Source organism: Helianthus annuus, chromosome 17, assembly GCF_002127325.2.
Source record: "Helianthus annuus cultivar XRQ/B chromosome 17, HanXRQr2.0-SUNRISE, whole genome shotgun sequence".
Taxonomy (NCBI): Eukaryota; Viridiplantae; Streptophyta; class Magnoliopsida; order Asterales; family Asteraceae; genus Helianthus; species Helianthus annuus.
The window spans coordinates 109,747,012-109,774,864 of record NC_035449.2 but is presented as its reverse complement, the minus strand read 5'-3'; the positions used below and the strand labels follow the sequence as shown (position 1 = coordinate 109,774,864).

Sequence of the window (27,853 nt, the reverse complement as noted above, 5' to 3'; positions counted from 1 at the left end):
ACTTTTACACCAAAGAACACCATCTGAAAAAAAGGTATATGGATAAAGGACAAAAGTTATAATTATACTCATAAACATCATTATACATAAATCACTTAGATATTCATAAGTTTGCATTAAATGTTTTTTATATTAAAACAATCTCACTTATTTTGACGTCAAAATATCATAAAAGTACATGGAGATGTTATTTCTAAAGTTACGTGGTAACAAAATATACCCAATCTTTTTTCAATTTTAATTCACAGAAACAAATTGAAGACCCTAACAATTTTTTTTTATTAGCTAAACCTATTTAGATGAGATGAATCGGCATCAACAACTGTGTAAGGTCACCTAACCTAGGATCTCACTCAATAAACAATCATTAGGTGTGTGGAATCCACCTAGCAATCACCATTATAGAATATTGGATCAAGAAACAAGAGAATGAGAATGATCTCAGAATACACAGAGTATTCTCAGATGATGAAGATGATGAAGGACGTCACACACAGTAGCCGCCAGACAATTCACACAGTAATGATTAGGGTTTTGCTTGAGGCACAAACTTTCCACAAAAGAAATCTCGGTCTTGTCATTTCACTAAATGTGTATATATAGGAAAAATCCTGACTACAAAAGTCAGGATATAAAAGGGCCCAAGCCCAGAACAAGTAAATTCGGACAGTGTTAACAAATACACAAGTCCTGACCCCCTAAGCAACATAAATTTGGACTACAGTGGAACTAGACAACATCTAGCAAACTCGGACTATGTGATCCTAACAACTCGGATTCACCTTAGTCCGAATATACATAAAGGACTCAAAAATTCAGAATTTATATGAACTCACATATAAATTCGGAACTAATAATAACTTTATACAAATTACATCAAGACCCTTGAAGTTTGGAGAGACTGCACTTATCACCCAAAGTGCATTTAGAGACTCCCCCTTGATCAGTGCGGGATCTTCGATGCAAAGCTTTAAATCTTCTCTTCATTAACACTTCGAGTATTCGCTTCCTGCACACACTTGGTTCTTCACACAGAATTTCACGACCTTGATGTATTGATCTGCTAACGGACGATGTTCTTCAAGGTAGCGCAGAGGCAAACGACGAAGCTTCTTCAGATGTTCCATCTTCATATTGACTACCAAAGACATTAGTAACTCCGACATCAGTGAACTCTCCACCAACGTGCTCGTCCCTTTGGTGGCTTTGGACGTGTGCATTGTCCGCCGCCGTGCCAAACAGAGAGCCTTTACCGCCGATTTGAAAAGAAGAGTCTGGTTCATCCATTGAAGAGTATTTTTGAAAAGAAAAAAGGTGAAAATGGTTGTAAAAATGCGGTAGGCGCCAATGATGAAACACTTGATAATACTAGACTATCACAGCTAGCCGTCTCTTGTTCTATGGTATAATCTCTATCTTTCACTTGCCGAATAGCTGATCTCGCAAAGATATCAAGCAAAATAAACAACACCGATGACTCGCCACAAGGAGGAGAAGATGGGGGTTCTCCTTATGATCACCCTCCGACGTGAGAATAAGTAATGGCTTTGAGGATAAGTGTGTGTTTAGAGTAAGAGAGTGAGAAATTGGATCCTTAAACCCAAAGGTAGAGTCTTCTATTTATAGCCAGAGAATAGTGAAGGAGGAGACCTGCCAGCTATCCAGCGATCGCCAGCTGTCCGACCAGGAGGAATATCCGTTCTGTCCCCCCTGACGTTGTCAGCCTCTGAGGTGACGTGGCGTATGGTTATTCACTCCAGCTAGGCAATCGCTTGTAGTGGCTGTCGTCTTGTCCTCCCAGGATCTTGCAACCGTTGCTGGCGTCTCGCTATTGGTGCCACCTGTTGTCCTTTCTATCAGCAGGAGCATCTTCTTGTCACAAGGTGTCTTCTTCCAGAAGCTTCTAGAACCTTCTGGACGCCTTTGTGTAACGGGGACGCCAGCTTGGAGTGGTGTAGTCCCTTTGACATGTGTTCACATGTGATTTGGGGTCATACCTCTTCACTGTGTTATGTGAGAGCCTATATACAACCAGGGGCGTACCCACATGTATTTTAAGGTGGGCGGGCGCACCCCTTGAAAAAATAAAATTTAGTGCTAAATTCCCAGTAAAATCCCGACCGCACCCCTTGAAAATTTTCGTTCGCACCCCTTGGAATTTTCGACCGCACCCTTAGGAAAAACAATCTTATGAATTTGTAAAAAGTTTACGTAAACACTGATTTTTTTTAAATACAACCTAATTAACTTTCCACTTAACTATTAACTTTTATTTAACCCAATTAACTTTCTCTTAACCTTTGACCCAATAAACACACCATAACTCAAGCCTAACCCAATCTAATAATCTAAGTTGAACTAAAATATAATAACCCAACCCACCGCAATTTCGGCCACCAAACTCACGAAAACAGCATCTTATCACTATTTTCGGGTATGGTTCGATTAATTTTTTTGTTTTCTTATTTTATTTGGATTTTTATGAGAAATACAATGGTTAAAAAAGTTTAAAATTTTAGTTGTTTTGTTGTTTTTTGAAACTTTAGTTGGTTGATTTTGTTGTTTTAGTTAAAGTTTAGTGTGTTTAAATGGTTAGTTAGAAGGAATCAACAACTAAAATTAGGGTTTGATTTTAAAGTTGAAAATTATGAAGTTTGGTGATGATTGTTTAAGTGTTTAGTGTTGAAATTAGTTGTATATGTTATATAGAGAAAGTAGCTCTAGATGTTTTGATAGATTTCAAAAAATGAAAACCCGTAGAGCGACATTTTAAATATGTTTGTAATGTCGTTTGACATGTTTTTGATAATTATATAAATTTTAACTTGATATTCTTTTGTGTTACATGACGCGACCCGATACGATCTGATATGAACTGAATTTTTTTTTTATATATATAGGGGTCTAAAATCTTTAAAAATATTCCACACCCCTATGAAAAAATTTCTGAATCCGCCACTGTATAGAACTTTTCCACTGACCACCTTATAATGTGCTGCTGCCTCTTCAGCAAACACCACAAAAGATAAGACGATTCTTATGAGAACTTATACGGCTTCATGGTGATTCACACCACTTGTTCCATTTTAATGACTTCCATCTTGACCTGTTGCGTATCTTGACTTTTCTTATATGTGAAAACTACATGGAATATTCCACAATTTACTCCAAAATAGATAATATACAGGCAGGTCACTAAAATAATCATTTGTTTACACAAAGCCACAAGAATGGGGAATTAGGGATGGTAAACAAATCCAACAGAAAACCCGAGACATTTAAGCTGGTATTTGGGTATGAGACAGGTATGTTACTACTTTAAGATAATTCAAGGGTTTAGGACAGATATGGTATTAGATGGTACCATCCCGATTACGCTAACATGTTTACTAGCATCAAAACTGAATGTATTACAAGCATAGTTAAATAAGAGATGCTTCAGATTATACATAATAAGCCCCGACTCATCAGCTACATTTTGATTATTATCACAAATTATAATGGAATACATATCATTTGTATTCTACTTATCTATACTGCTGGGTTTGTAGCTTTAGAAAACAAATTATGTTTAAATTTCAACAACAAGCAAGAAGATCACCTCTGTTCAGATCATAAAAATTTATGTACATACGACATGTCACCTATTTTATGATTTAGGGGGCACGTGAATAATATATCAAGCAACTAGAACATGTTACAAACACACAAGAGTAAGAGGTGCAGAGAATCAGAGAGGGGTGAATGGTGAAGGAGGGTTTAGCCTCTCTTATTTTAAGCAACTTATATTCAACACAAGATGAATCATTAACGCTGATAAACATTAGAATCAACACACTTGTTCTTTTCATTTCACCATTCCAATCTTACATTCCATAATCCATAAAGTAGTCGTCCTCGGTTATACGTTTACCGTTAAACCCATAACTGAAACTCGGTTCTAGAAGCCAATCATCTTCAAATTTGAGGGTTTCCACTTCGTTATGATCTGGCTGATTAAGCAGAAGCAGCGTTTCCATGTAGGGAACCAGATAATATGAAGCAAATATATTGTCAATCACAACATTATCATTATGTTTTGAGTAGGGCTCATAAACAACTTTGTTATGATTATCATTGATTGAAAAACTAAAGCTAATTATAGGTTCACCACTCTTTCTAAATCCCTTTACTTTTGCACAGCGTGTGCTAACATTAATAGTGAATAACTTTGTAAACAGTTTAGAAACCCCATCCTCCATCATCCATACATCGTAAGCCAGATCATTGACACGTTCAAGCACAACAAGAGACTCCTTTAATTTTAGGCTCTCACTATCTACACACCAAGTCAGGCTATCTGCACAATTAGGGTTTGCATACGCTGCGTATTGGTCAATACGCAGCGTATAGGGTTACCTAAATACGCTGCGTATTGGTCAATACGCAGCGTATATAAGTGGTAGGTGGACGACCAGACAGTCAAACCTAGTACCATGTCAAATCAGTCTTACATAGGGTGCGTATTGATCAATACGCTGCGTATTGGCAGACTGATTTGACCTGATACGATGTTGTCCAGGGCACGTGAATAAAGTAATACGGTGAGTAGGGATCAATACGCTGCGTATTGACATGCCAGATGAAAGTCTATTTATCCCTCCATTCATGTCTGTTACCCATCATCCGACATATACTTTGCTTTCCTTTTCATATACTTTGCTTTCCTTTTCATCTTCTTCTTAAGTAAATTGTTTGTTTTGGGTTCAACCTTGTTAAAATGTCATCATTTTGGAAGGATAATTATTTCGGTAATCGCTATTCTAACGACACATGGGGATCAAATGCTGCCAATGAGGAGGAGGAGGTTGTGTCTAGAGTCCCTGTTGATCAAGAAACACAGTTGCCAGACTTGAACAAGACTCCCACTCCACCTGTTGATGAACCAAATTACCCGGTGCATCAAGTGTGTCCAGATTACGGATACGGGTATGAATCTCCGTACGTGCAACAAAGTGGATACGGTGCTGAGAATGCACCTGTTGATGAACCAAATTATCCGGTGCATCAAGTGTGTCAAGATTACGGATACGGGTATGAATCTCTGTATGTGCAACAAAGTGGATACGGTGCTGAGAATGCACCTGTTGATGAACCATATTACCCGTCGCAGCCATCGTATCCGGGTTATGGGGTATACGGGGACGAAGGTGGATACGGAAGTTACAGTGGATACGGTGGTGATGGTGGATACGGGGGTGAAGGTGGTTACAGTGGATATGGGGGCTACGGTGGATACGATAGATATGGGGGTGACGGTGGTTACAGTGTATACGACAGATCTAGGGATGAAGTTGGATATGGTTATGAGTCCCGTAACACATCACTTTATGAACCATCTACCCCGAGCAATCCATTTCAAGTAAATGAGGTATCACATTAAAATAATTATTGTTATTGTTATTATTATTATAATTATAATTGTTATTATTATTATTATTATAGTTAAAAATAATATAATTATAATAATTATTATTATTGTTAAAATACTTTAATTATAAATATAATTATAAATATTATTATTATTATTATTATTATTATTATTATTGTTGTTGTTAAAAATATTATAATTAATTAACAAAATAATTATAAGATTTAGTAAATAAACAAGTTAAGAAAGTTAAGTTAATAAACAATTTATTTTTCTTTTCTAAATAAATAAATTAATAAAAAATATTTTAAATAAATTAGTATTGTAAATAAATAAAAGAATCATGAAATTGATTTTTAGTTAAAATGGTTAGTTTAAACCTAACTTAGTTAGTTAAATCATAGTTAAAATGGTTAGTTTAAACCTAACTTAGTTAGTTAAATCATAGTTATATCCTAACTAGGTTAGCATTTAATACAAGGGACCACTAACTGAGTTAGAGAACTCAGTTAGTCCAGTTAAGTGCCAAAAACAAAAAAAAGTCCCTGAAGTTTCAAATTTTACGAAAATAGTCCCTGAAGTTTCCAAAAATTGACAAAACAGTCCCTGAAGTTTTGAAAAATTGACAAAAATGGTCCCTGAACTTTCGAAAATGGACAAAAATGGTCCCTAAACTTTCAAAAATTGACAAAAATGGTCCCTGAACTTTCGAAAATTGCAAAAATGGTCCCTGAACTTTCGAAAATTGACAAAAATGGTCCCTGAAGTTTCTAAAATTGAAAAAAATGGTCCCTAAAGTTTCTAAATTGACAAAAATGGTCCCTAAAGTTTCTAAAATTGAAAAAATGGTCCCTAAAGTTTCTAAAATTGAAAAAAATGGTCCCTAAAGTTTCTAAAATTGAAAAAAATGGTCCCTAAAGTTTCTAAAATTGAAAAAAATGGTCCCTAAAGTTTCGATTATATTATTATTATTATTATTATTATTATTATTATTATTATTATTATTATTATTATTAATATTGTTATTATTATTATTAATGTCTTTTTGACACAAATGGTCCCTGAAGTTTCGATTATATTATTATTAACGTAACCTTTTTTAGCGTTTCATGTCTCTAACTGATTTGAAGAATTGGGTACAAGAAACGGGAAAGGATAATGGTTACGTAATTGTTACCCGCCGATCAAAAAATATTGGCGGTACTACTGGGATGGTATGGCTTGTGTGCGACCGTAGTGGTGAACACCGTAGTAAAGCAACAGTTAGGAAAGCTGGTAGCAAAAAAATCGGCTGCCCGTTTTCATTACTCGCCATCCGGGACGTGACGAACGACACGTGGGAGTTAAAAGTGGACTGTGCGAACCATAACCACGAACCTACGACGAGTCTGTTGGGCCACGCTTTTGTGCGAAGATTCACTAAAGCCGAATACAAGCTAGTGGAGCAGCTAACTGCTCAAAACATGGAGCCACGTATCATATTTCAAACCCTAAGAAAGCAGTTCCCCGACAGCCTGCACGTTCAGAAAGACGTGCAAAATGCGGTACAAAAAATTAGAGCGACAATAATGGACGGAAAGAATCCTATTCAGGCACTGGAAAGCCTGCTGCATGACCGCCGATTCATTTACGACACCCGACAAGATCCCAAAACAGATGTCGTAACAGAGATTTTCTTTGTTCATCCTTATTCAATCACTATGTGGCGTGCATTCCCGCACGTGATGTTGATCGACGCGACCTACAAAACAAACCTCTACAACATGCCATTTGTCCAGGTTGTGGGTATGACGTCGACTGGGAAGTCTTTTTGTATCGCACATGCCGTTATTTGTAAAGAACGAAGGGGTAACTACGTGTGGGTGCTTGAGCGGATCAAGTCAATATTGCATGAATGTATGATGCCGCGTGTGATAGTCACGGATAGGGAGCTTGCCCTGATAAACGCGTGTTCTAAAGTATTCCCGAACGCAAAAAGGCTTCTATGCCACTTTCACATCCAACAAAATATAGCTAGAAAGTGCAAGGAAGGGTTCGATAAAGAAGATTGGGGGAAATTTATGTCGTACTGGCGGACATTGTGCGAATCTTCATCAGAGCCCATGTACAAGTACAACTTGGAGAAAATGTATAACCGACTCGTGGTTGCCAACCGAGAAAGTAAGTGTTCCTTCAACAAACGACTCACCCAATCTATTATATTTCACACACGCTTTTACATTTCATTATTTTATTTTTACAGGTGTCTATGATTACGTCTACGAAAACTGGCTCAAAGACTATAAAGAAATGTTCGTTTATGCGTGGACCGATAAGTGTCGCAACTTTGGTCAGCGCACCACCAACAGAGTTGAGAGCCAGCACGCAAATTTAAAAAGATACATTACGCGCGGGAGTTCATTGGAGCGAATAGCAAGATGCATCATTGATATAGTTGAAACTCAGTATGATGAAATACAAAAAAGTTTCACTGAGAGCATCGAAAAAACGATGAACCACCATAGACACCAAATGTTGGACAACCTACGTGGAAAGGTTTCCCATGAAGCACTTGATTTGCTGGAAAAAGAGCTACTGAGGAAGATGGATGTGTTGCGGAAACTTAACGCATCATGTGGTTGCCATATGTGGCTTAGCAAAGGATTGCCGTGTGCTTGTAGACTGGAAAACTACAACCGTACAGGTAAAAAATATTAAAACAACAAACCTTTTGTTATTTTGTACGATTTAGCTGTTTCTCACACCGTATTAACTTAACTGTGCAGGGCGTATAATACAACTCGACGAGATAGATGTATTCTGGCGTAAGCTTGACTTGCTCCCTTGTAAACTGGTAGACGAGGAGGTCGATATTGTAGCAGAGCTCAATAATGTGCGGCAACATTTAGAGGCGCAGTCCCCCGTTCAGCAAAAGAGTATGCTTTCAAAGATAAAAGCGGTTTTCACCCCGAAATCGTCAACCAAGAAACCACCGATCGTCCAGCAAAACACTCGCGGTCGGCCTACATCAAAGAAAGTACAAGAAAGGCTAGATGAAGCTGCGAGGTTAGACCAAGCTGCGAGATACAGCTCCTATGGCGAGGACAGCAACGTAATTACCGCTTCCCCCAAGCATAGGTACGATTTACCCCGACACAGCTCATACGTACCGTCAGAGGGCTCTCGTGGAACTGGTTCGTTTGTGAAGTCTGAAAAACCTAAAATGCAACCAAACAGTTCAACAAGTTCTAAAAAGAAGGAGACGAGGGATGATAAGGTTTTTCCATTAATAAAGGGGGACGAGCACTTGTTATGCATTAAGAGGTTTAAGAATCAAATTCCATCAGAGTTTCGCTCTTACATATCGCGTATACAAGATGTGACCCCAGACGGTCATTGTGGGTACAGGTCTGTGGCTGTCGGGTTAGGTTTTACGGAACACGCATGGCCCAATATTCGAAGAGATTTACTACTGGAGATTGACCATAACAAACCGCGTTGGAAGCATGTATTCGAAACATATAACGAAGGAGACTTTAAACGAATACGTAAGAGCATCGAATGGCATTCAGTGAAAGGGTGCGATCAAAGTCACTGGATGGAAATGCCCCACGTAGGGCTTCTCATAGCGCAAAGGTATAATATTGTCCTCCACGTGCTAAGCATTGAATGGAGCTCTACCATCTTCCCATTAACGGATGCCCCACTAGATCCACGACCTCAAGCGATAACGCTTGTACATGTTCACGGGGGACACTTCATACATGCTAAGTTGGAAGGAGACTACCCCATGCCTTTAGTGAACCCGATGTGGTCGGCACATCGATCAATAGCTGCGAAACGGTGGGAAGAAATGTATACACCGCAGTTAGAGCACTACTACGAGTTAATGCATCCTAAATCAGACCGAGACAAAGACAGAGAACCGAGTTTAAATGTTATCGAAGATTAAGCGGAAACTTGTAATTTTGTAAATTGTAGAAATTTTTTAATTTATAAAGTTTTATCATTTTTAATTCATTTATAATTTATAATTTATAATTTATAATTTATAATTTATAATTTATAATTTATAATTCAAATTTTTATAAACATAATTTTTGGATTATTTTTAGTTTCTCTAAATACAAACCAAGAAAAAAAAAAAAAAGGTCTTCTAAGGTGCGTAGGGATCCCTACGCATCGTATGTTCTTCCAATTGACAATAAAGCCCCTCTTTTTGGCTTCCTTTAGCCTCATAACAAGGGTAAAAAGGTAAAATGAGAAAAACCAGGCAGCGTATTGATCAATACGCATCCTATGTCAAAGGCGGACAATTTTCCCCCCAAATTGAAGTTTGAAAATATAAACATGTTAAATTACTATTTTGCCCCTCTTTTAGGGCTATACGGGGCTTAAAATAAGGGCAAAAACGTCATTTTCGGACCTTTAAATACGCTTCGTATGGGTCTCTACGATGCGTATTTAATTGTCATCATAATGACCTTTATGCCCTTCTACAGATGCTTTGTATAGGCTAAACAGAAGGGTATAAAGGTCATTGTGATGACCTCTTATATACGTATCGTAGAGATCAATACGACGCGTATATAAAGGTGCACAATGACGTTTTTGCCCTTATATTAAGCCCCGTATAGCACTGATAGAAGGGCTAAATCGTAATTTTAGACATAGACCTACGCTTCGTATTGATCACTACGCTGCGTATAGCTTCTGATATAAATCAGGAAAACCCCTACGCAGCGTATGTTCTTCCCCAAATTACAAACAAAACCACTACGAACCCCTACGAAGGCGACTACGTATTTCCGACCGTATACACGCGAATTCGAAGTATAAACGAGGTATATACTCAACCTATTTAAGTAATTTTGATTTTTTTGGTATTTTATCCGTAAATTAGGGCTGTATCATAGGTATATTAGGGTTTACAGTGAATTAGGGGTGTTTGTTTGATGTGTTTGATTAGGGTTTACAGTAAATTAGGGGTGTTTTTTTGATTTGTTTGATTAGGGTTTACAGTGACCATTTTTTGTAAACTTATCAAACCTCAGGGACCAATTTTGTAAACACATCAAACCTCAGGGACCATTTTTGTAAATTTATCATCCGTAAGGCGCGTATGGGCCTACGGGCAACGACGGGCTTAGTTTCGACGCCCGTTAGGCCCGTACGCGCCTTACGGACGACGTCGACTAAATAATATTTTTTTTATTATTTAGTCGACGTCGTCCGTAAGGCGCGTACGGGCCTAACGAGCGTCGAAACTAAGTCCGTCGTTGCCCGTTAGGCCCGTACGCGCCTTACGGACGACGTCGACTAAAAAAACTAAGTGCGTACGGGCCAAACCAGGTTCAGGTAAAAAAAATCTATTTCTAAAAAAATGGTCAATTTAGTTTTCGGGATAAGAACAGGGTCTGGTGTTTCCAGGATTTAATAAAATGGTCCCTTGTGTTTCAGAAATTGACCAGGGACCATTTTTGTAAATCCTGGAAACACCAGGGACCATTTTTGTAAATTCATCAAACCTCAGGGACCAATTTTGTAAACACATCAAACCTCAGGGACCATTTTTTTATACATAAACTTAAATTGTTTTTTTTTTTAAAAACAGAAAAATATATATTTTTAAACAGAAAATATAAATTTTAGTCGACGTCGTCCGTAAGGGGCGTACGGGCCTAACGAGCGTCGAAACTAAGCCCGTCGTTAAAATTTTAACGACTTTAACGACGGGCTTAGTTTCGACGCTCGTTAGGCCCGTACGCGCCTTACGGACGACGTCGACTAAATAATAAAAAAAATATTATTAGTCGACGTCGTCCGTAAGGCGCGTACGTTATTTAGTCGACGTCGTCCGTAAGGGGCGTACGGGCCTAACGGGCGTCGAAACTAAGCCCGTCGTTAAAATTTTAACGACGGGCTTAGTTTCGACGCTCGTTAGGCCCGTACGCCCCTTACGGACGACGTCGACTAAATAATGTACGCGCCTTACGGATGACGTCGACTAAATAATAAAAAAAATATTATTTAGTCGACGTCGTCCGTAAGGCGCGTACGGGCCTAACGAGCGTCGAAACTAAGTCCGTTTAACGACGGGCTTAGTTTCGACGCTCGTTAGGCCCGTACGCGCCTTACGGACGACGTCGACTAAATAATAAAAAAAATATTATTTAGTCGACGTAGTCCGTAAGGCGCTTACGGGCCTAACGAGCGTCGAAACTAAGTCCGTCGTTGCCCGTTAGGCCCGTACGCGCCTTACGGATGATAAATTTACAAAAATGGTCCCCGAGGTTTGATGTGTTTACAAAATTAGTCCCTGAGGTTTGATGAATTTACAAAAATGGTCCCTGGTGTTTCCAGGATTTACAAAAATGGTCCCTGGTCAATTTCTGAAACACAAGGGACCATTTTATTAAATCCTGGAAACACCAGGGACCATTTTTGTAAATTCATCAAACCTCAGGGACCATTTTTGTAAATTTATCATCCGTAAGGCGCGTACGGGCCTAACGGGCAACGACGGACTTAGTTTCGACGCTCGTTAGGCCCGTACGCGCCTTACGGACGACGTCGACTAAATAATAAAAAAAAATATTATTTAGTCGACGTCGTCCGTAAGGCGCGTACGGGCCTAACGAGCGTCGAAACTAAGTCCGTTTAACGACGGGCTTAGTTTCGACGCTCGTTAGGCCCGTACGCGCCTTACGGACGACGTCGACTAAATAATAAAAAAAATATTATTTAGTCGACGTCGTCCGTAAGTCGCGTACGGGCCTAACGAGCGTCGAAACTAAGCCCGTCGTTGCCCGTTAGGCCCGTACGCGCCTTAAGGATGACGTCGACTAAATAATAAAAAAAATATTATTTAGTCGACGTCGTCCGTAAGGCGCGTACGGGCCTAACGAGCGTCGAAACTAAGTCCGTCGTTGCCCGTTAGGCCCGTACGCGCCTTACGGATGATAAATTTACAAAAATGGTCCCTGAGGTTTGATGTGTTTACAAAATTGGTCCCTGAGGTTTGATAAGTTTACAAAAATGGTCCCTGGTGTTTCCAGGATTTAATAAAATGGTCCCTGGTCAATTTCTGAAACACAAGGGACCATTTTATTAAATCCTGGAAACACCAGGGACCATTTTTGTAAATTCATCAAACCTCAGGGACCAATTTTGTAAACACATCAAACCTCAGGGACCATTTTTTAAACATAAACTTAAATTGTTTTTTTTTTTTTAAAAACAGAAAAATATATATTTTTAAACAGAAAATATATATTTTTATGCTTTCACTTGTCTTTATGCTTTCACTTTGTAAACAGAAAATATATATTTTTAAACAGAAAATATATATTTTTTTAAACTTAAACTTAAATTGTTTTTTTTTTTTAAAAACAGAAAAATGGAGGAAATGGATTTCGAAGTAGATATTCCGGAGCAGCCGCAGCGGAAACGGCGGGCGCGTCCACCGCCAGATCCTCTAGAGAATCACCCTTATTTGGAGTTTCCTCTGGAGTCCGAGGCTGCGCTCCGTTGCGAGAAGCTTCGGAAGATGCATATTGGTGAACACTTTGCGGTTTCGTGGAAAACCCTCCGGAAGCTTGAGGTTGAAGATTGGGTGCGGGGGTTTGTTCCCGTTGATTCACCGTGGGATCGTCTGTTTGAGCTATCATTTACGCCGACCTACAGGGAGATACTAGTCGAGTTTCTGTCGTCGTTCGAGTTTCATCCTCGTCGGCCAGATGAGGTTGTGGACCCCGCGCAGCCCCCTCCCCCGCCCGAGGTTTCTTTTCGCATGGCTGGCCAGGCGCGCGAAATGTCACTTGCACAGTTTGCGGTGCATAGCGGTTTGTATACGGAGGCTGAGATTGCTACGGATCTTTATACGAAGGTACGTTTAACACAAATTTTGTATTGTTATTATTATTATTTTTAATATATAACATTTAAGATTTAATATTAATTTAACGTTTAATAAACATTCGTGTAAACAGGGGCTCGTAATGATTGATAAACCCACGCTATTAGGGTTTTGGGATCTGATCGCGGACATCCGTCATTGGGACCACCACCAATCCAAGGGGAGGAGTACGCTGATTGAGGATCCGCTCTTCAGGTACGTTAGTTATTAAACAGTTTTTTTTAAACAGATTTTTTTAAAAGAAAATTTCTTTTTTTAATTATTTAGTTGATTTTTGTCAATTTTTGAAACATCAGGGACCATTTTTGTAAAAAATAGAAACTTTAGGGAACAAAGTGTAAATATATCAAACCGTCAGCCGTTTTTGTAAAAAATTGAACGACGTCTAAACCGGCAGCCGTTTGGGACTGGGTTTGCAGCCGTAAACCGGCGTTTAAACGGCTGCAAACACAGCCCCAAAGGGCAGCGATTTCGCAGCCGTTTGGGGCTGCGTTTGCAGCCGTTTAAACGCCCGGTTACGGCTGCAAATGCCGCCGCAGACGGCAGCGAAAACGCAGCCGTTTAAACGCCCGTTTACGACTGCAAACGCAGCCGCAAACGGCAGCGAAATATCTGCCGTTTGCGGCTGCGTTTGCAGCCGTTTAAACGCCCGTTAGGGACCTACGCGACTTACAGTTCGACTTCGACTAAATAATAAAAAAATATAATTTAACGACGACGATCATAGTTTTGACGCTCGTAAGGCGCGTACGGTCCTAACGAGCGTCGAAACTAAGTTCGTCGTTAAAATATATATATTTTTTTTATTATTTAGTCGAAGTCGAACCGTAAGGCGCGTAGGTCCCTAACGAACGTCGAAACTAAGTTCGTCGTTTTATATTTTAACGACGAACTTAGTTTCGACGCTCGTTACGGACCTACGCGCCTTACGGATCGACTTCGACTAAATAATAAAAAAAGTATAATTTAACGACGATCTTAGTTTTGACGCTCGTAAAGCGCGTAGGTCCGTTCGAGCGTCGAAACTAAGTTCGTCGTTAAAATATATATTTTTTTATTATTTAGTCGAAGTCGAACCGTAAGGCCCGTAGGTCTCTAACGAGCGTCGAAACTAAGTTCGTCGTTTTATATTTTAACGACGAACTTAGTTTCGACGCTCGTTAGGGACCACTTGTGTCAATTTTTGAAACATCGGGGACCATTTTTGTAAAAAATTGAAACTTCAGGGACCAAAGTGTAAATATATCAAAAAAGGGACCATTTGTGTCAATTTTTGAAACTCCAAGGACCGTTTAAACCAAATTTCTTTTTAAACAGGATTTTTTTTTAAACATATTTTTTTTTTAATTTTTTAGTCGAAGTCGAACCGTAACCGGCGTTTGAACGACGTCTAAACCGGCAGCCGTTTGGGGCTGCGTTTGCAGCCGTAAACCGGCGTTTAAACGGCTGCAAACACAGCCCCAAAGGGCAGCGATTTCGCAGCCGTTTGGGGCTGCGTTTGCAGCCCTTTAAACGCCCGGTTACGGCTGCAAATGCCGCCGCAGACGGCAGCGAAAACGCAGCCGTGTGCGGCTGCGTTTGCAGCCGTTTAAACGCTCGTTTACGACTGCAAACGCAGCCGCAAACGGCAGCGAAATCGCTGCCGTTTGCGGCTGCGTTTGCAGCCGTTTAAATGCCCGTTAGGGACCTACGCGACTTACGGTTTCCATTTAATCGATGTCGTCTGATTATTATTTACTGACTGGTTTCCATTTATGCAGGTATTTGCACAAGATGATTTCCACTTCGATCACTGCTCGAAACAAAAGCCGGGAGTGGTGTACGAGTGGTGACTTATTCTTTTTGTATTGCCTCTTATACAAGAGGCCGTGCGCTCTCGCCTACGGGTTGGCACAGTATTTCGCCTCCGCGCATCATCGACAGGAGCGCGGAATGCTATTCGGCGGCGCTTACGTGACCAAGATAGCCCATTCGTTGGGCTATCATCCGGAGAACGACCGCGGCCGTGTAGGCCCGGCGGCACAGCCAAAGCGGATGGGGATGAACACAATAAACGGGATGCATATTACCAAAGACTTTCCATGCGGGAAGCGGTTAAAGAATCTGGACGGCACGCAATACCAGCTTAAGGAACTGCCAGAAGAGTTCCCTCTGATTTATCCCCCGCGGGATCCGGAGCCGCCGGAGCCGCATGACCCGGCCGCCGTTCTTCCGCGGCCACCACAGCCGCGTGGACCACCCGGGGCGCCCCAGTTCCCACGCCATGTTATGCCCGGTCCTGACCCGTCACATGAGCGGCTGCTTCGAAACGTTGAGAGAAACAATTATTTGTTAGAGTGGGTGGCTGCGGCGCTGCAGCAGCAGCGACAGCATGACGGGTTACCTCCACTACCCTTCATTGCGGATGCGGACTGGGATCAGCATCAGCGGCAGCAGCAGCAGCATCAGGAGCAGCAGCAGCAGCATCAGGAGCAGCAGCAGTAGTATTTTATCATTTTGTTATGTATGTACAAACTTTGTAATGTATTTTGTTATGTATATATCAAACTTCGGTGTAAACAGTTTCACATATTTTGAAATGTTATATTTTGAAATTCAGGCAGGTTATAAAAAATTCTGGCAGGTTATTTAAAGTGTTTTGTCGTTACGGACTTAGTTTCGACGCTCGTTAGGCCCGTACGCGCCTTACGGACGACGTCGACTAAATAATAAAAAAAATATTATTTAGTCGACGTCGTCCGTAAGGCGCGTACGGGCCTAACGAGCGTCGAAACTAGGTCCGTCGTTGCCCGTTAGGCCCGTACGCGCCTTACGGACGACGTCGACTAAATAATAAAAAAATATTATTTAGTCGACGTCGTCCGTAAGGCGCGTACGGGCCTAACGAGCGTCGAAACTAAGTCCGTCGTTGCCCGTTAGGCCCGTACGCGCCTTACGGATGACGTCGACTAAATAATAAAAAAAATATTATTTAGTCGACGTCGTCCGTAAGGCGCGTACGGGCCTAACGAGCGTCGAAACTAAGTCCGTCGTTGCCCGTTAGGCCCGTACGCGCCTTACGGATGACGTCGACTAAATAATAAAAAAAAATATTATTTAGTCGACGTCGTCCGTAAGGCGCGTACGGGCCTAACGAGCGTCGAAACTAAGCCCGTCGTTAAAAAATATTATTTAGTCGACGTCGTCCGTAAGGCGCGTACGGGCCTAACGGGCAACGACGGGCTTAGTTTCGACGCTCGTTAGGCCCGTACGCGCCTTACGGACGACGTCGACTAAATAATAAAAAAAAATATTATTTAGTCGACGTCGTCCGTAAGGCGCGTACGGGCCTAACGAGCGTCGAAACTAAGTCCGTCGTTGCCCGTTAGGCCCGTACGCGCCTTACGGATGATAAATTTACAAAAATGGTCCCTGAGGTTTGATGTGTTTACAAAATTAGTCCCTGAGGTTTGATGAATTTACAAAAATGGTCCCTGGTGTTTCCAGGATTTACAAAAATGGTCCCTGGTCAATTTCTGAAACACAAGGGACCATTTTATTAAATCCTGGAAACACCAGGGACCATTTTTGTAAATTCATCAAACCTCAGGGACCATTTTTGTAAATTTATCATCCGTAAGGCGCGTACGGGCCTAACGGGCAACGACGGACTTAGTTTCGACGCTCGTTAGGCCCGTACGCGCCTTACGGATGACGTCGACTAAATAATAAAAAAAAATATTATTTAGTCGACGTCGTCCGTAAGGCGCGTACGGGCCTAACGAGCGTCGAAACTAAGCCCGTCGTTAAAATTTTAACGACGGACTTAGTTTCGACGCTCGTTAGGCCCGTACGCGCCTTACGGACGACGTCGACTAAATAATAAAAAAAATATTATTTAGTCGACGTCGTCCGTAAGGCGCGTACGGGCCTAACGAGCGTCGAAACTAAGTCCGTCGTTGCCCGTTAGGCCCGTACGCGCCTTACGGATGATAAATTTACAAAAATGGTCCCTGAGGTTTGATGTGTTTACAAAATTGGTCCCTGAGGTTTGATGAATTTACAAAAAGGTCCCTGGTGTTTCCAGGATTTACAAAAATGGTCCCTTGTGTTTCAGAAATTGACCAGGGACCATTTGTGTAAATCCTGGAAACACCAGGGACCATTTTTGTAAATTCATCAAACCTCAGGGACCAATTTTGTAAACACATCAAACCTCAGGGACCATTTTTGTAAATTTATCATCCGTAAGGCGCGTACGGGCCTAACGGGCAACGACGGGCTTAGTTTCGACGCTCGTTAAGCCCGTACGCGCCTTACGGACGACGTCGACTAAATAATAAAAAAATATTATTTAGTCGACGTCGTCCGTAAGGCGCGTACGGGCCTAACGAGCGTCGAAACTAAGTCCGTTTAACGACGGGCTTAGTTTCGACGCTCGTTAGGCCCGTACGCGCCTTACGGACGACGTCGACTAAATAATAAAAAAAATATAAGAATTAAGTTCCAGGTTCTGTGTGAATTTAAAGTTCAGAAGGCTTTATACGCTGCGTATTGACCAATACGCAGCGTATACTAACTGTCAGTATACGCTGCGTATAGGTCAATACGCAGCGTATTAGTAGTCACTGCATATAAGAATTAAGTTCCATGTTCTAATAGCTCCGGAACGGAGGATAAACTGGTTAAGGCGTTACGGTTCTAAATGAAAGGTCACGAGTTCGATTCATGCTAAGGGCCGGTTCTTTAAAGAAGACCCCCTTTTATTCTGATTTTATATATATTTACACTTTGGTCCCTGGTGTTTCATTTTTTATAAAAATGGTCCCTGAAGTTTCATAAAATTACAAAAATGGTCCCTGAAGTTTCATAAAATTACAAAAATGGTCCCTGATGTTTGATAATTTAGATAAATGGTCCCTGATGTTTCCTGGATTTACAATAATGGTCCCTTATGTTTCTGAAATTGACACAAAATGTTTCCAGGTATGAAGTGTCAAATTTTACCAAGTTTATATACGCTGCGTATTGGTCAATACGCAGCGTATAGAAACCTGGCAAAAATTTGACACTTCAAACCTACCAAAATGACCCCAAATGAGCATCAGTTTTGTATACGCTGCGTATTGGTCAATACGCAGCGTATAGGTGTTTCCAGGATTTACAAAAATGGTCCCTGGTCAATTTCTGAAACACAAGGGACCATTTTATTAAATCCTGGAAACACCAGGGACCATTTTTGTAAATTCATCAAACCTCAGGGACCATTTTTGTAAATTTATCATCCGTAAGGCGCGTACGGGCCTAACGGGCAACGACGGACTTAGTTTCGACGCTCGTTAGGCCCGTACGCGCCTTACGGACGACGTCGACTAAATAATAAAAAAAAATATTATTTAGTCGACGTCGTCCGTAAGGCGCGTACGGGCCTAACGAGCGTCGAAACTAAGTCCGTTTAACGACGGGCTTAGTTTCGACGCTCGTTAGGCCCGTACGCGCCTTACGGACGACGTCGACTAAATAATATTTTTTTTTATTATTTAGTCGACGTCGTCCGTAAGGCGCGTACGGGCCTAACGAGCGTCGAAACTAAGTCCGTCGTTGCCCGTTAGGCCCGTACGCGCCTTACGGATGATAAATTTACAAAAATGGTCCCTGAGGTTTGATGTGTTTACAAAATTAGTCCCTGAGGTTTGATGAATTTACAAAAATGGTCCCTGGTGTTTCCAGGATTTACAAAAATGGTCCCTGGTCAATTTCTGAAACACAAGGGACCATTTTATTAAATCCTGGAAACACCAGGGACCATTTTTGTAAATTCATCAAACCTCAGGGACCATTTTTGTAAATTTATCATCCGTAAGGCGCGTACGGGCCTAACGGGCAACGACGGACTTAGTTTCGACGCTCGTTAGGCCCGTACGCGCCTTACGGACGACGTCGACTAAATAATAAAAAAAAATATTATTTAGTCGACGTCGTCCGTAAGGCGCGTACGGGCCTAACGAGCATCGAAACCAAGTCCGTTTAACGACGGGCTTAGTTTCGACGCTCGTTAGGCCCCGTACGCGCCTTACGGACGACGTCGACTAAATAATAAAAAAAATATTATTTAGTCGACGTCGTCCGTAAGGCGCGTACGGGCCTAACGAGCGTCGAAACTAAGTCCGTCGTTGCCCGTTAGGCCCGTACGCGCCTTACGGATGATAAATTTACAAAAATGGTCCCTGAGGTTTGATGTGTTTACAAAATTAGTCCCTGAGGTTTGATGAATTTACAAAAATGGTCCCTGGTGTTTCCAGGATTTACAAAAATGGTCCCTGGTCAATTTCTGAAACACAAGGGACCATTTTATTAAATCCTGGAAACACCAGGGACCATTTTTGTAAACACATCAAACCTCAGGGACCATTTTTGTAAATTTATCATCCGTAAGGCGCGTACGGGCCTAACGGGCAACGACGGACTTAGTTTCGACGCTCGTTAGGCCCGTACGCGCCTTACGGATGACGTCGACTAAATAATAAAAAAAATATTATTTAGTCGACGTCGTCCGTAAGGCGCGTACGGGCCTAACGAGCGTCGAAACTAAGCCCGTCGTTAAAATTTTAACGACGGACTTAGTTTCGACGCTCGTTAGGCCCGTACGCGCCTTACGGACGACGTCGACTAAATAATAAAAAAAATATTATTTAGTCGACGTCGTCCGTAAGGCGCGTACGGGCTTAACGAGCGTCGAAACTAAGTCCGTCGTTGCCCGTTAGGCCCGTACGCGCCTTACGGATGATAAATTTACAAAAATGGTCCCTGAGGTTTGATGTGTTTACAAAATTGGTCCCTGAGGTTTGATGAATTTACAAAAAGGTCCCTGGTGTTTCCAGGATTTACAAAAATGGTCCCTTGTGTTTCAGAAATTGACCAGGGACCATTTGTGTAAATCTTGGAAACACCAGGGACCATTTTTGTAAATTCATCAAACCTCAGGGACCAATTTTGTAAACACATCAAACCTCAGGGACCATTTTTGTAAATTTATCATCCGTAAGGCGCGTACGGGCCTAACGGGCAACGACGGGCTTAGTTTCGACGCTCGTTAAGCCCGTACGCGCCTTACGGACGACGTCGACTAAATAATAAAAAAAATATTATTTAGTCGACGTCGTCCGTAAGGCGCGTACGGGCCTAACGAGCGTCGAAACCAAGTCCGTTTAACGACGGGCTTAGTTTCGACGCTCGTTAGGCCCGTACGCGCCTTACGGACGACGTCGACTAAATAATAAAAAAAATATTATTTAGTCGACGTCGTCCGTAAGGCGCGTACGGGCCTAACGAGCGTCGAAACTAAGTCCGTCGTTGCCCGTTAGGCCCGTACGCGCCTTACGGATGATAAATTTACAAAAATGGTCCCTGAGGTTTGATGTGTTTACAAAATTAGTCCCTGAGGTTTGATGAATTTACAAAAATGGTCCCTGGTGTTTCCAGGATTTACAAAAATGGTCCCTGGTCAATTTCTGAAACACAAGGGACCATTTTATTAAATCCTGGAAACACCAGGGACCATTTTTGTAAACACATCAAACCTCAGGGACCATTTTTGTAAATTTATCATCCGTAAGGCGCGTACGGGCCTAACGGGCAACGACGGACTTAGTTTCGACGCTCGTTAGGCCCGTACGCGCCTTACGGATGACGTCGACTAAATAATAAAAAAAAATATTATTTAGTCGACGTCGTCCGTAAGGCGCGTACGGGCCTAACGAGCGTCGAAACTAAGCCCGTCGTTAAAATTTTAACGACGGGCTTAGTTTCGACGCTCGTTAGGCCCGTACGCGCCTTACGGACGACGTCGACTAAATAATAAAAAAAATATTATTTAGTCGACGTCGTCCGTAAGGCGCGTACGGGCCTAACGAGCGTCGAAACTAAGTCCGTCGTTGCCCGTTAGGCCCGTACGCGCCTTACGGATGATAAATTTACAAAAATGGTCCCTGAGGTTTGATGTGTTTACAAAATTAGTCCCTGAGGTTTGATGAATTTACAAAAAGGTCCCTGGTGTTTCCAGGATTTACAAAAATGGTCCCTTGTGTTTCAGAAATTGACCAGGGACCATTTGTGTAAATCCTGGAAACACCAGGGACCATTTTTGTAAATTCATCAAACCTCAGGGACCAATTTTGTAAACACATCAAACCTCAGGGACCATTTTTGTAAATTTATCATCCGTAAGGCGCGTACGGGCCTAACGGGCAACGACGGGCTTAGTTTCGACGCTCGTTAAGCCCGTACGCGCCTTACGGACGACGTCGACTAAATAATAAAAAAAATATTATTTTGTCGACGTCGTCCGTAAGGCGCGTACGGGCCTAACGAGCGTCGAAACTAAGTCCGTTTAACGACGGGCTTAGTTTCGACGCTCGTTAGGCCCGTACGCGCCTTACGGACGACGTCGACTAAATAATAAAAAAAATATAAGAATTAAGTTCCAGGTTCTGTGTGAATTTAAAGTTCAGAAGGCTTTATACGCTGCGTATTGACCAATACGCAGCGTATACTAACTGTCAGTATACGCTGCGTATAGGTCAATACGCAGCGTATTAGTAGTCACTGCATATAAGAATTAAGTTCCATGTTCTAACAGCTCCGGAACGGAGGATAAACTGGTTAAGGCGTTACGGTTCTAAATGAAAGGTCACGAGTTCGATTCATGCTAAGGGCCGGTTCTTTAAAGAAGACCCCCTTTTATTCTGATTTTATATATATTTACACTTTGGTCCCTGGTGTTTCATTTTTTATAAAAATGGTCCCTGAAGTTTCATAAAATTACAAAAATGGTCCCTGAAGTTTCATAAAATTACAAAAATGGTCCCTGATGTTTGATAATTTAGATAAATGGTCCCTGATGTTTCCTGGATTTACAATAATGGTCCCTTATGTTTCTGAAATTGACACAAAATGTTTCCAGGTATGAAGTGTCAAATTTTACCAAGTTTATATACGCTGCGTATTGGCGTATAGAAACCTGGCAAAAATTTGACACTTCAAACCTACCAAAATGACCCCAAATGAGCATCAGTTTTGTATACGCTGCGTATTGGTCAATACGCAGCGTATAGGGACCTTGTTTTCTGTGCAATGATTGGTAATCAGGCACTGAGATCTATGGTTTATCTACGCTGCGTATTGGTCAATACGCAGCGTCTAGGGTTTACCTTATAGGCTGCGTATTGACCAATACGCAGCGTAGATAAACCCTAACTTTTGCTAGGGTTTGGTGTGCCAATAGGCACTTTAGTGTGCCAATAGGCACACTCTAATTTTAACACCGACAAAATATGTTTATACCTCTGGTGTGCTAAACTATCTGGGAGGCTCACTTCTTTAAATTCTTCACGGGTGAAATCAAACGAAATAATCGTATAATCGAACCTAAACCCACCATCCACATCAGCCATACTATCAGCAGCAAGCCAATAAATAGACCCATCTATAGTAACTACCTGATCACAGTAACTGTCAAACTCAATTGAGCTACGAGGAAGATTGCCGTTATATGGAGATCTCCAAGTCCCTGTGCTTAAAGTGAAAACCTCAGCATGCCAAGTTACACTTTCCATAGCACTCTGACTCCGAATAGGTGTAATCTTGACAATTTTCGGGTCGGTAGTCTCGCGACAAACCCCAAAACCTAAAACATTTTTATAAACCTCCCCACCTGCCACATTAGGCACAAGTGCAGCGATTGCTTTTCTAATCAAAATATTCCAAATAATAGCTATTCTAGTCTGGTCCTCATAATAAGACAAACACAACAAGCCATGAGAGCAGCCGATTAGATCATAATCATACTCTAAAAGCCATTCGGGGAAAGTGAGGTGAACTTTGTGGTGGGGAAAAGTATGATCATCAGCAATTGAAACATACTTATCCTCATAATCACAATAGGTTAGAAATAGATGTTGCGGGTTTGTGTGTTGGCCGTTGTACTGCGTAATGAAATCAGGGCTATCGATGAGAGACTTCCATGCTTTGCAGACGGACCGGAACTGAATCAAGGATTTGACAGGAAGCTTTTTCATGATTTCCATTTGCATTTCGAATGGTATGTTGTCTGACATTTTGACAATTGCGTGTGGTGGTATGTAGTTCTAGGGTTTACGAGTGACGATTTGGGTTGAGCCAAATTTTAATTTTTTAAGATGTTATTATATGTGATTTGTATCCAGCATTTTTAAGCAAAATTACGCCGTGGCCAACTATAATTTAACACATTGCATTGGGCTTTTGTAGTTGTTTAATCCAATTGCACATTCAACTTGGGCCACCACATAGGCTGTTAATGTGTTAAATGCAGAAATAAGATTCCCTATGCAATGTTCTAGCATGTTTATCCAGATATATTTTATATATTTTTCTCTGTTTATCAAAGAAATATTAGTTTATTATACTAGTTTTTATATTTATCACTAGTGGTATGCGCTGTCCGTGTTGCGGACGCTAAACTGAATATTTCTTATTTATTTTGGTTACTTGTACGTTCTACTTATAACACGATCTTAAAAAAATATACACAAAATCAACCAAAGTAAACTAAAACACTACCATAGTTTTACTACAAAAAAATGTTAACTCAAAAAACTAAAATAATGGCAAACATGTAATTTAGGGCTAGAGGCAAAACAGTAATTGGTCAGCTATTTGACACGAATAAAAACTACATTGAGTCAATAGTTTTGTAAAAAAAAAAAAACGATTGGCAAGATTGCAATTTGAACTGGGGGCAAAATCATATTTTGAACTAAGGGCAAAATCGTAACTTTTAGCTAGGGGCAAAACCATAATTTTATTTTGAACGGGAGGCAAACACGTTATGTTTAATTGAGGACAAAATCGAAATTTTTAGCTAGGGGCAAAACCAAAAATTTATTTTAAACTGTGGTGAAATTGTAATTTTAAACTCAGGATAAAATCGTAATTTAGCTGGACTAATGGGGAGGTGCTAGGCAGCTGCCTGACACTATTCCCCAACCTTTTGTAGTATTTTGAACTAAGGGCAAAATCGTAACTTTTAGCTGCGGGCAAAACCATAGTTTTATTTTGAACTGAGGGCAAAAACGTAATTTTTAACTGAGGACAAAATCGTATTTTAAACTGGGGGCAAAACAAAAATTTTATTTTGAGCTGGGACGAAATCGTAATTTTAAACTTAGCATAAAATCGTAATTTGGCTACACAAATGGAAAAGTGTCTGGCAGTTGCCTGATACTGTTCCCCAACATTCCTTATTCCCCAACCTTCCTTTTGTAAAAAGCAAAAAAATCCAAACATGCCAATTGCATCCAACACTATTTCCTTCCATGCAAAGTGTAGATATAGAAGATATGTGTATATAAACTCACTCAATATAGCATTTGTTATATGCTAGTTTTTGTTCCGCCCCATTTTGCGGGGCAATAAACCATAATTTTCTCTCTCAAAAGATGTACGTCTGTGTTTTGGTTACTTATACATACTACTCATAACATGATCTAAAAAAAAATTAAATCGAGTCAACCAATTAAAACAAAACACTACCATACTTTTCCTAAAAAAAACTAAAACGAGGTAAAAAACTACCAGTTGGCACGATTAAAAATTACACCGAGCCAACCAATTAAAACAAAACACTACCATAGTTTGGTAAAAAAAGACTAAAACGAACTTTACACTGGGGCAAAATCGTAATTCGACAGGGAAAGAAAATGGGAAAACTATTAACTTGAGCTGAGGGCAAAATCGTAATTTAGCTGGGAGAGATAAAAAACAAAACCAATGGTAAAACTTTAAATTTAAACGAGGAAAATCGTAATTTGGCTGGACCAATGGGGAAGTGACAGGTAGCTTGTCTAGGAAAGAAAATGACAAAACTATTAATTTGAGTTGAGAGTAAAATGGTAATTTGGCTGTGAGGAAAAAAACAAAATCAATGGCAAAACAGCAAATTTAAATGGGGCAAAATCGTAATTTGGCTACTGCTTGACACTATTCTCCTTCATGTGTTTTGTAGTAGTTTTTGCCCCGCCCGCGTTGCGGGGCACTACGACAAATATTTCTCTCTCATAACATGTATATCTGTGTTTCGGTTACTTGTACATATGACTTATAACACAATCTAAAAAAAATTATATCGAGTCAACCAATTTAAATAACACACTACCATACTTTTGCTAAAAAAAAAAAAAAACTAAAGCGATGGAAAGACTATAATTTTAAATTTGGAGAAAAAATCTAATTTTTCAGGACAAATGAGTGTGTTTCAGGTAGCCGCCGTGGCATGAATAAAAATTACACCGAGTTTAGTAAAAAAGCTAAAACGATCGCAAGATTGTATTTTTACACCGGGGGAAAATCGTAATTTCACCAAAAAAAAAACAAAAACGATAGCAAAGCTATAAATTTGAACTGAGGGCAAAATCCTAATTCGGCTGAGAGGGAAAAATCAAAACCAATGGCAAAACTGCAAATTTAAACAGGAAAAAATCGTAATTTGGCTAGACAGACGGAAAAGTGCCTGGCACTATTCCACTGCAGGGTCTATGTATATATACCTGTCTCGCACTATTCCACTCCATGGTCCATGTATATATATTAAATTTGGCTGGACAAACAGGAAAGTGTTAGACAACTGCATGTCACTATCCACTCCATGGTCTATGTATATATACTAGTTTTTGTTTTTGCCCAGTTCGCATTGCGGGGCAATAATCCGAATATTTCTCTCATAATATGTATGTCTGTGTTTCGGTTACTTGTACATACTACTCATAACACGTTCTAAAAAAATTACATCGAGTCAATAAATTAAAACAAAAACACTACCATACTTTTACTAAAAAAAACTAAAATGATGGAAAGACTATAATTTTAAATTGGGAGCAAAATTGAAATTTTTCAGGACAAATGAGCATGTACCAGGCATGCCTGAACGAATAAAAATTACACCTATGCCCGCCCGCGTTGCAGGGCATTAAATCAAATATTTCTTAGTTTGATAACATGTATACATGTATTTATACTACTTATAACAGGATCTAAAAAAATACATCGAGACAACCAATTAAACGAAAACACTACCATAATTTTGCAAAAAAAATAAAACAATAACAGGTCTGTAATTTTGAGCTGGAGGTAAAATACTAATTTTTCAGGACCAATGAGCGAGTGTTAGACAACTGTTTGATACAAGAAAAGTTATATTGAGTCAACCAAGCAAAATAAAACAGTACTATAGTTTTGAGAAAAAAAAAGTAAAACAATGGCAAGATCATAATTTTTAACTGAGGGAGAAATCGTAAATTTTGAAATGGGAACAAAATCATAATTTTGAACAGAGGGCAAAATCATAAAAATATTTTGAACTGGGGGCAAAAGCGTAAATTTGAGCTATGGGGGAAAACATAATTTTATTTTGAACTGTGGGCAAAAACGTAATTTTGAGTTGGGGGCAAAATCGTAATTTCGAGCTGGGGGCAAAAACATATTTTTATTTTGAAGGAGGGGGGGGGGGGTAAAAGCGTAATTTTAGACGGAGGGCGAAACCGTAAATTTAAACTGGGAGTAGAATGAGAAATAGGTTTTTGAACTAAGGGCAAAAGCGTAAATTTTAAGCCAAGGCGAAAATATAATTTTATTTTGAATTAGGGGCAAAAACGTAATTTTAAACAAAGGTCGAAACCGTAATTTTAGGTTAGGCGGAGGGCGAAACCGTAAATTTAAACTGGGAATAGAATTTGTGACAACCCTCACAAAAACAACAGGTATCCGTACAAATTAATTAATATTTAATTAATGCCTAACTGTGCTTGTTTACAATTGTGGTTAAACTACTTCTTGATTTCTGATACATACATATTCATGCATCATACTAAATTACTGTCACTCCATTTATTACACACAAAACTATAGTGACAAACTTGATACACAAAAGCACAGTTAGCACAATGAACGGATAACCCAGTAAACATGCTGAGATAGCCAGCACTAGACAGACATTGTCTCTGAGGCCAGTATGAGCCGGGAATAGATTACTACACTAGTAGGGAGTGTAGGGAGGTGAGGATTGTAAAACTGCGTCACTAGGTGATAGTTATAGTGACCGGATGTGCCTAAAACATGCTTTAATTACAAAATTCTGCACTTTATACAAAAATTCAGCATTTAACATAACTAGTAAAGTGCAAAAACATGGAAAAATAATACTAGACACTTTCCAAAGTGTCGGGAATTTATTGGGTCACTAAAAACACTATAAAAGGCACTTTAAAGCTTTGCTTGACACTTTAACGGATCAATATCCAACCGAACAACCGGACTTTACCCGGGACATAAAAATATTGTCAAAAACATTGTTTATACTTTTCTGCGCTAGTTAGGGTCCCTGAACACCCTAACACCCTTTATATTAATTACACTACACACTAATAACCTACTTAAAGTCCTAACTAAACATAACTAGAATCTAACTATATCATCAAAACCCAACCATAACCCCCCCCCCCCACCCTTCCATGGGACGGTCACCATGTGGTGAC

At 40.2% G+C, this 27,853-nt stretch overlaps 3 protein-coding genes across 3 annotated transcripts; 2 read left to right on the top strand and 1 right to left on the bottom strand.

Moving 5' to 3' along the window:
* Window positions 1–4,862: 4,862 nt before the first annotated feature.
* LOC110924669 (PKS-NRPS hybrid synthetase CHGG_01239-like) lies at window positions 4,863–9,405 on the top strand. The gene is made up of 4 exons (XM_022165679.2): window positions 4,863–5,410; window positions 6,514–7,570; window positions 7,653–8,093; window positions 8,176–9,405. Exons 2-4 carry the CDS (start codon window positions 6,520–6,522, stop codon window positions 9,339–9,341), a joined length of 2,658 nt encoding a protein of 885 aa, XP_022021371.2. The 5' UTR covers window positions 4,863–5,410; window positions 6,514–6,519; the 3' UTR covers window positions 9,342–9,405.
* A 518-nt stretch (window positions 9,406–9,923) lies between these two features.
* LOC110921364 lies at window positions 9,924–15,860 on the top strand. Its single transcript, XM_022165678.2, has 4 exons — window positions 9,924–10,233; window positions 12,785–13,277; window positions 13,381–13,502; window positions 15,068–15,860. Exons 2-4 carry the CDS (start codon window positions 12,789–12,791, stop codon window positions 15,789–15,791), a joined length of 1,335 nt encoding a protein of 444 aa, XP_022021370.2. The 5' UTR covers window positions 9,924–10,233; window positions 12,785–12,788; the 3' UTR covers window positions 15,792–15,860.
* Window positions 15,861–22,496: 6,636 nt separating this feature from the next.
* On the bottom strand, window positions 22,497–23,401 carry LOC110924668 (F-box/kelch-repeat protein At3g23880). Its single transcript, XM_022168659.1, has 2 exons — window positions 22,629–23,401; window positions 22,497–22,503 (listed from the first exon to the last, which is right to left on the bottom strand). Exons 1-2 carry the CDS (start codon window positions 23,399–23,401, stop codon window positions 22,497–22,499), a joined length of 780 nt encoding a protein of 259 aa, XP_022024351.1.
* Between the last annotated feature and the right edge of the window lie 4,452 nt (window positions 23,402–27,853).

Coding starts and splice junctions, on each gene's coding strand:
- LOC110924669 (XM_022165679.2), top strand. CDS start 6,520: ATGTCTCTAACTGATTTGAAGAATTGGGTACAAGAAACGGGAAAGGAT. Junction 7,571..7,652: donor CGTGGTTGCCAACCGAGAAA/GTAAGTGTTCCT, acceptor TTATTTTTACAG/GTGTCTATGATTACGTCTAC. Junction 8,094..8,175: donor GGAAAACTACAACCGTACAG/GTAAAAAATATT, acceptor TTAACTGTGCAG/GGCGTATAATACAACTCGAC.
- LOC110921364 (XM_022165678.2), top strand. CDS start 12,789: ATGGAGGAAATGGATTTCGAAGTAGATATTCCGGAGCAGCCGCAGCGG. Junction 13,278..13,380: donor CTACGGATCTTTATACGAAG/GTACGTTTAACA, acceptor TCGTGTAAACAG/GGGCTCGTAATGATTGATAA. Junction 13,503..15,067: donor ATTGAGGATCCGCTCTTCAG/GTACGTTAGTTA, acceptor CCATTTATGCAG/GTATTTGCACAAGATGATTT.
- LOC110924668 (XM_022168659.1), bottom strand. CDS start 23,401: ATGTCAGACAACATACCATTCGAAATGCAAATGGAAATCATGAAAAAG.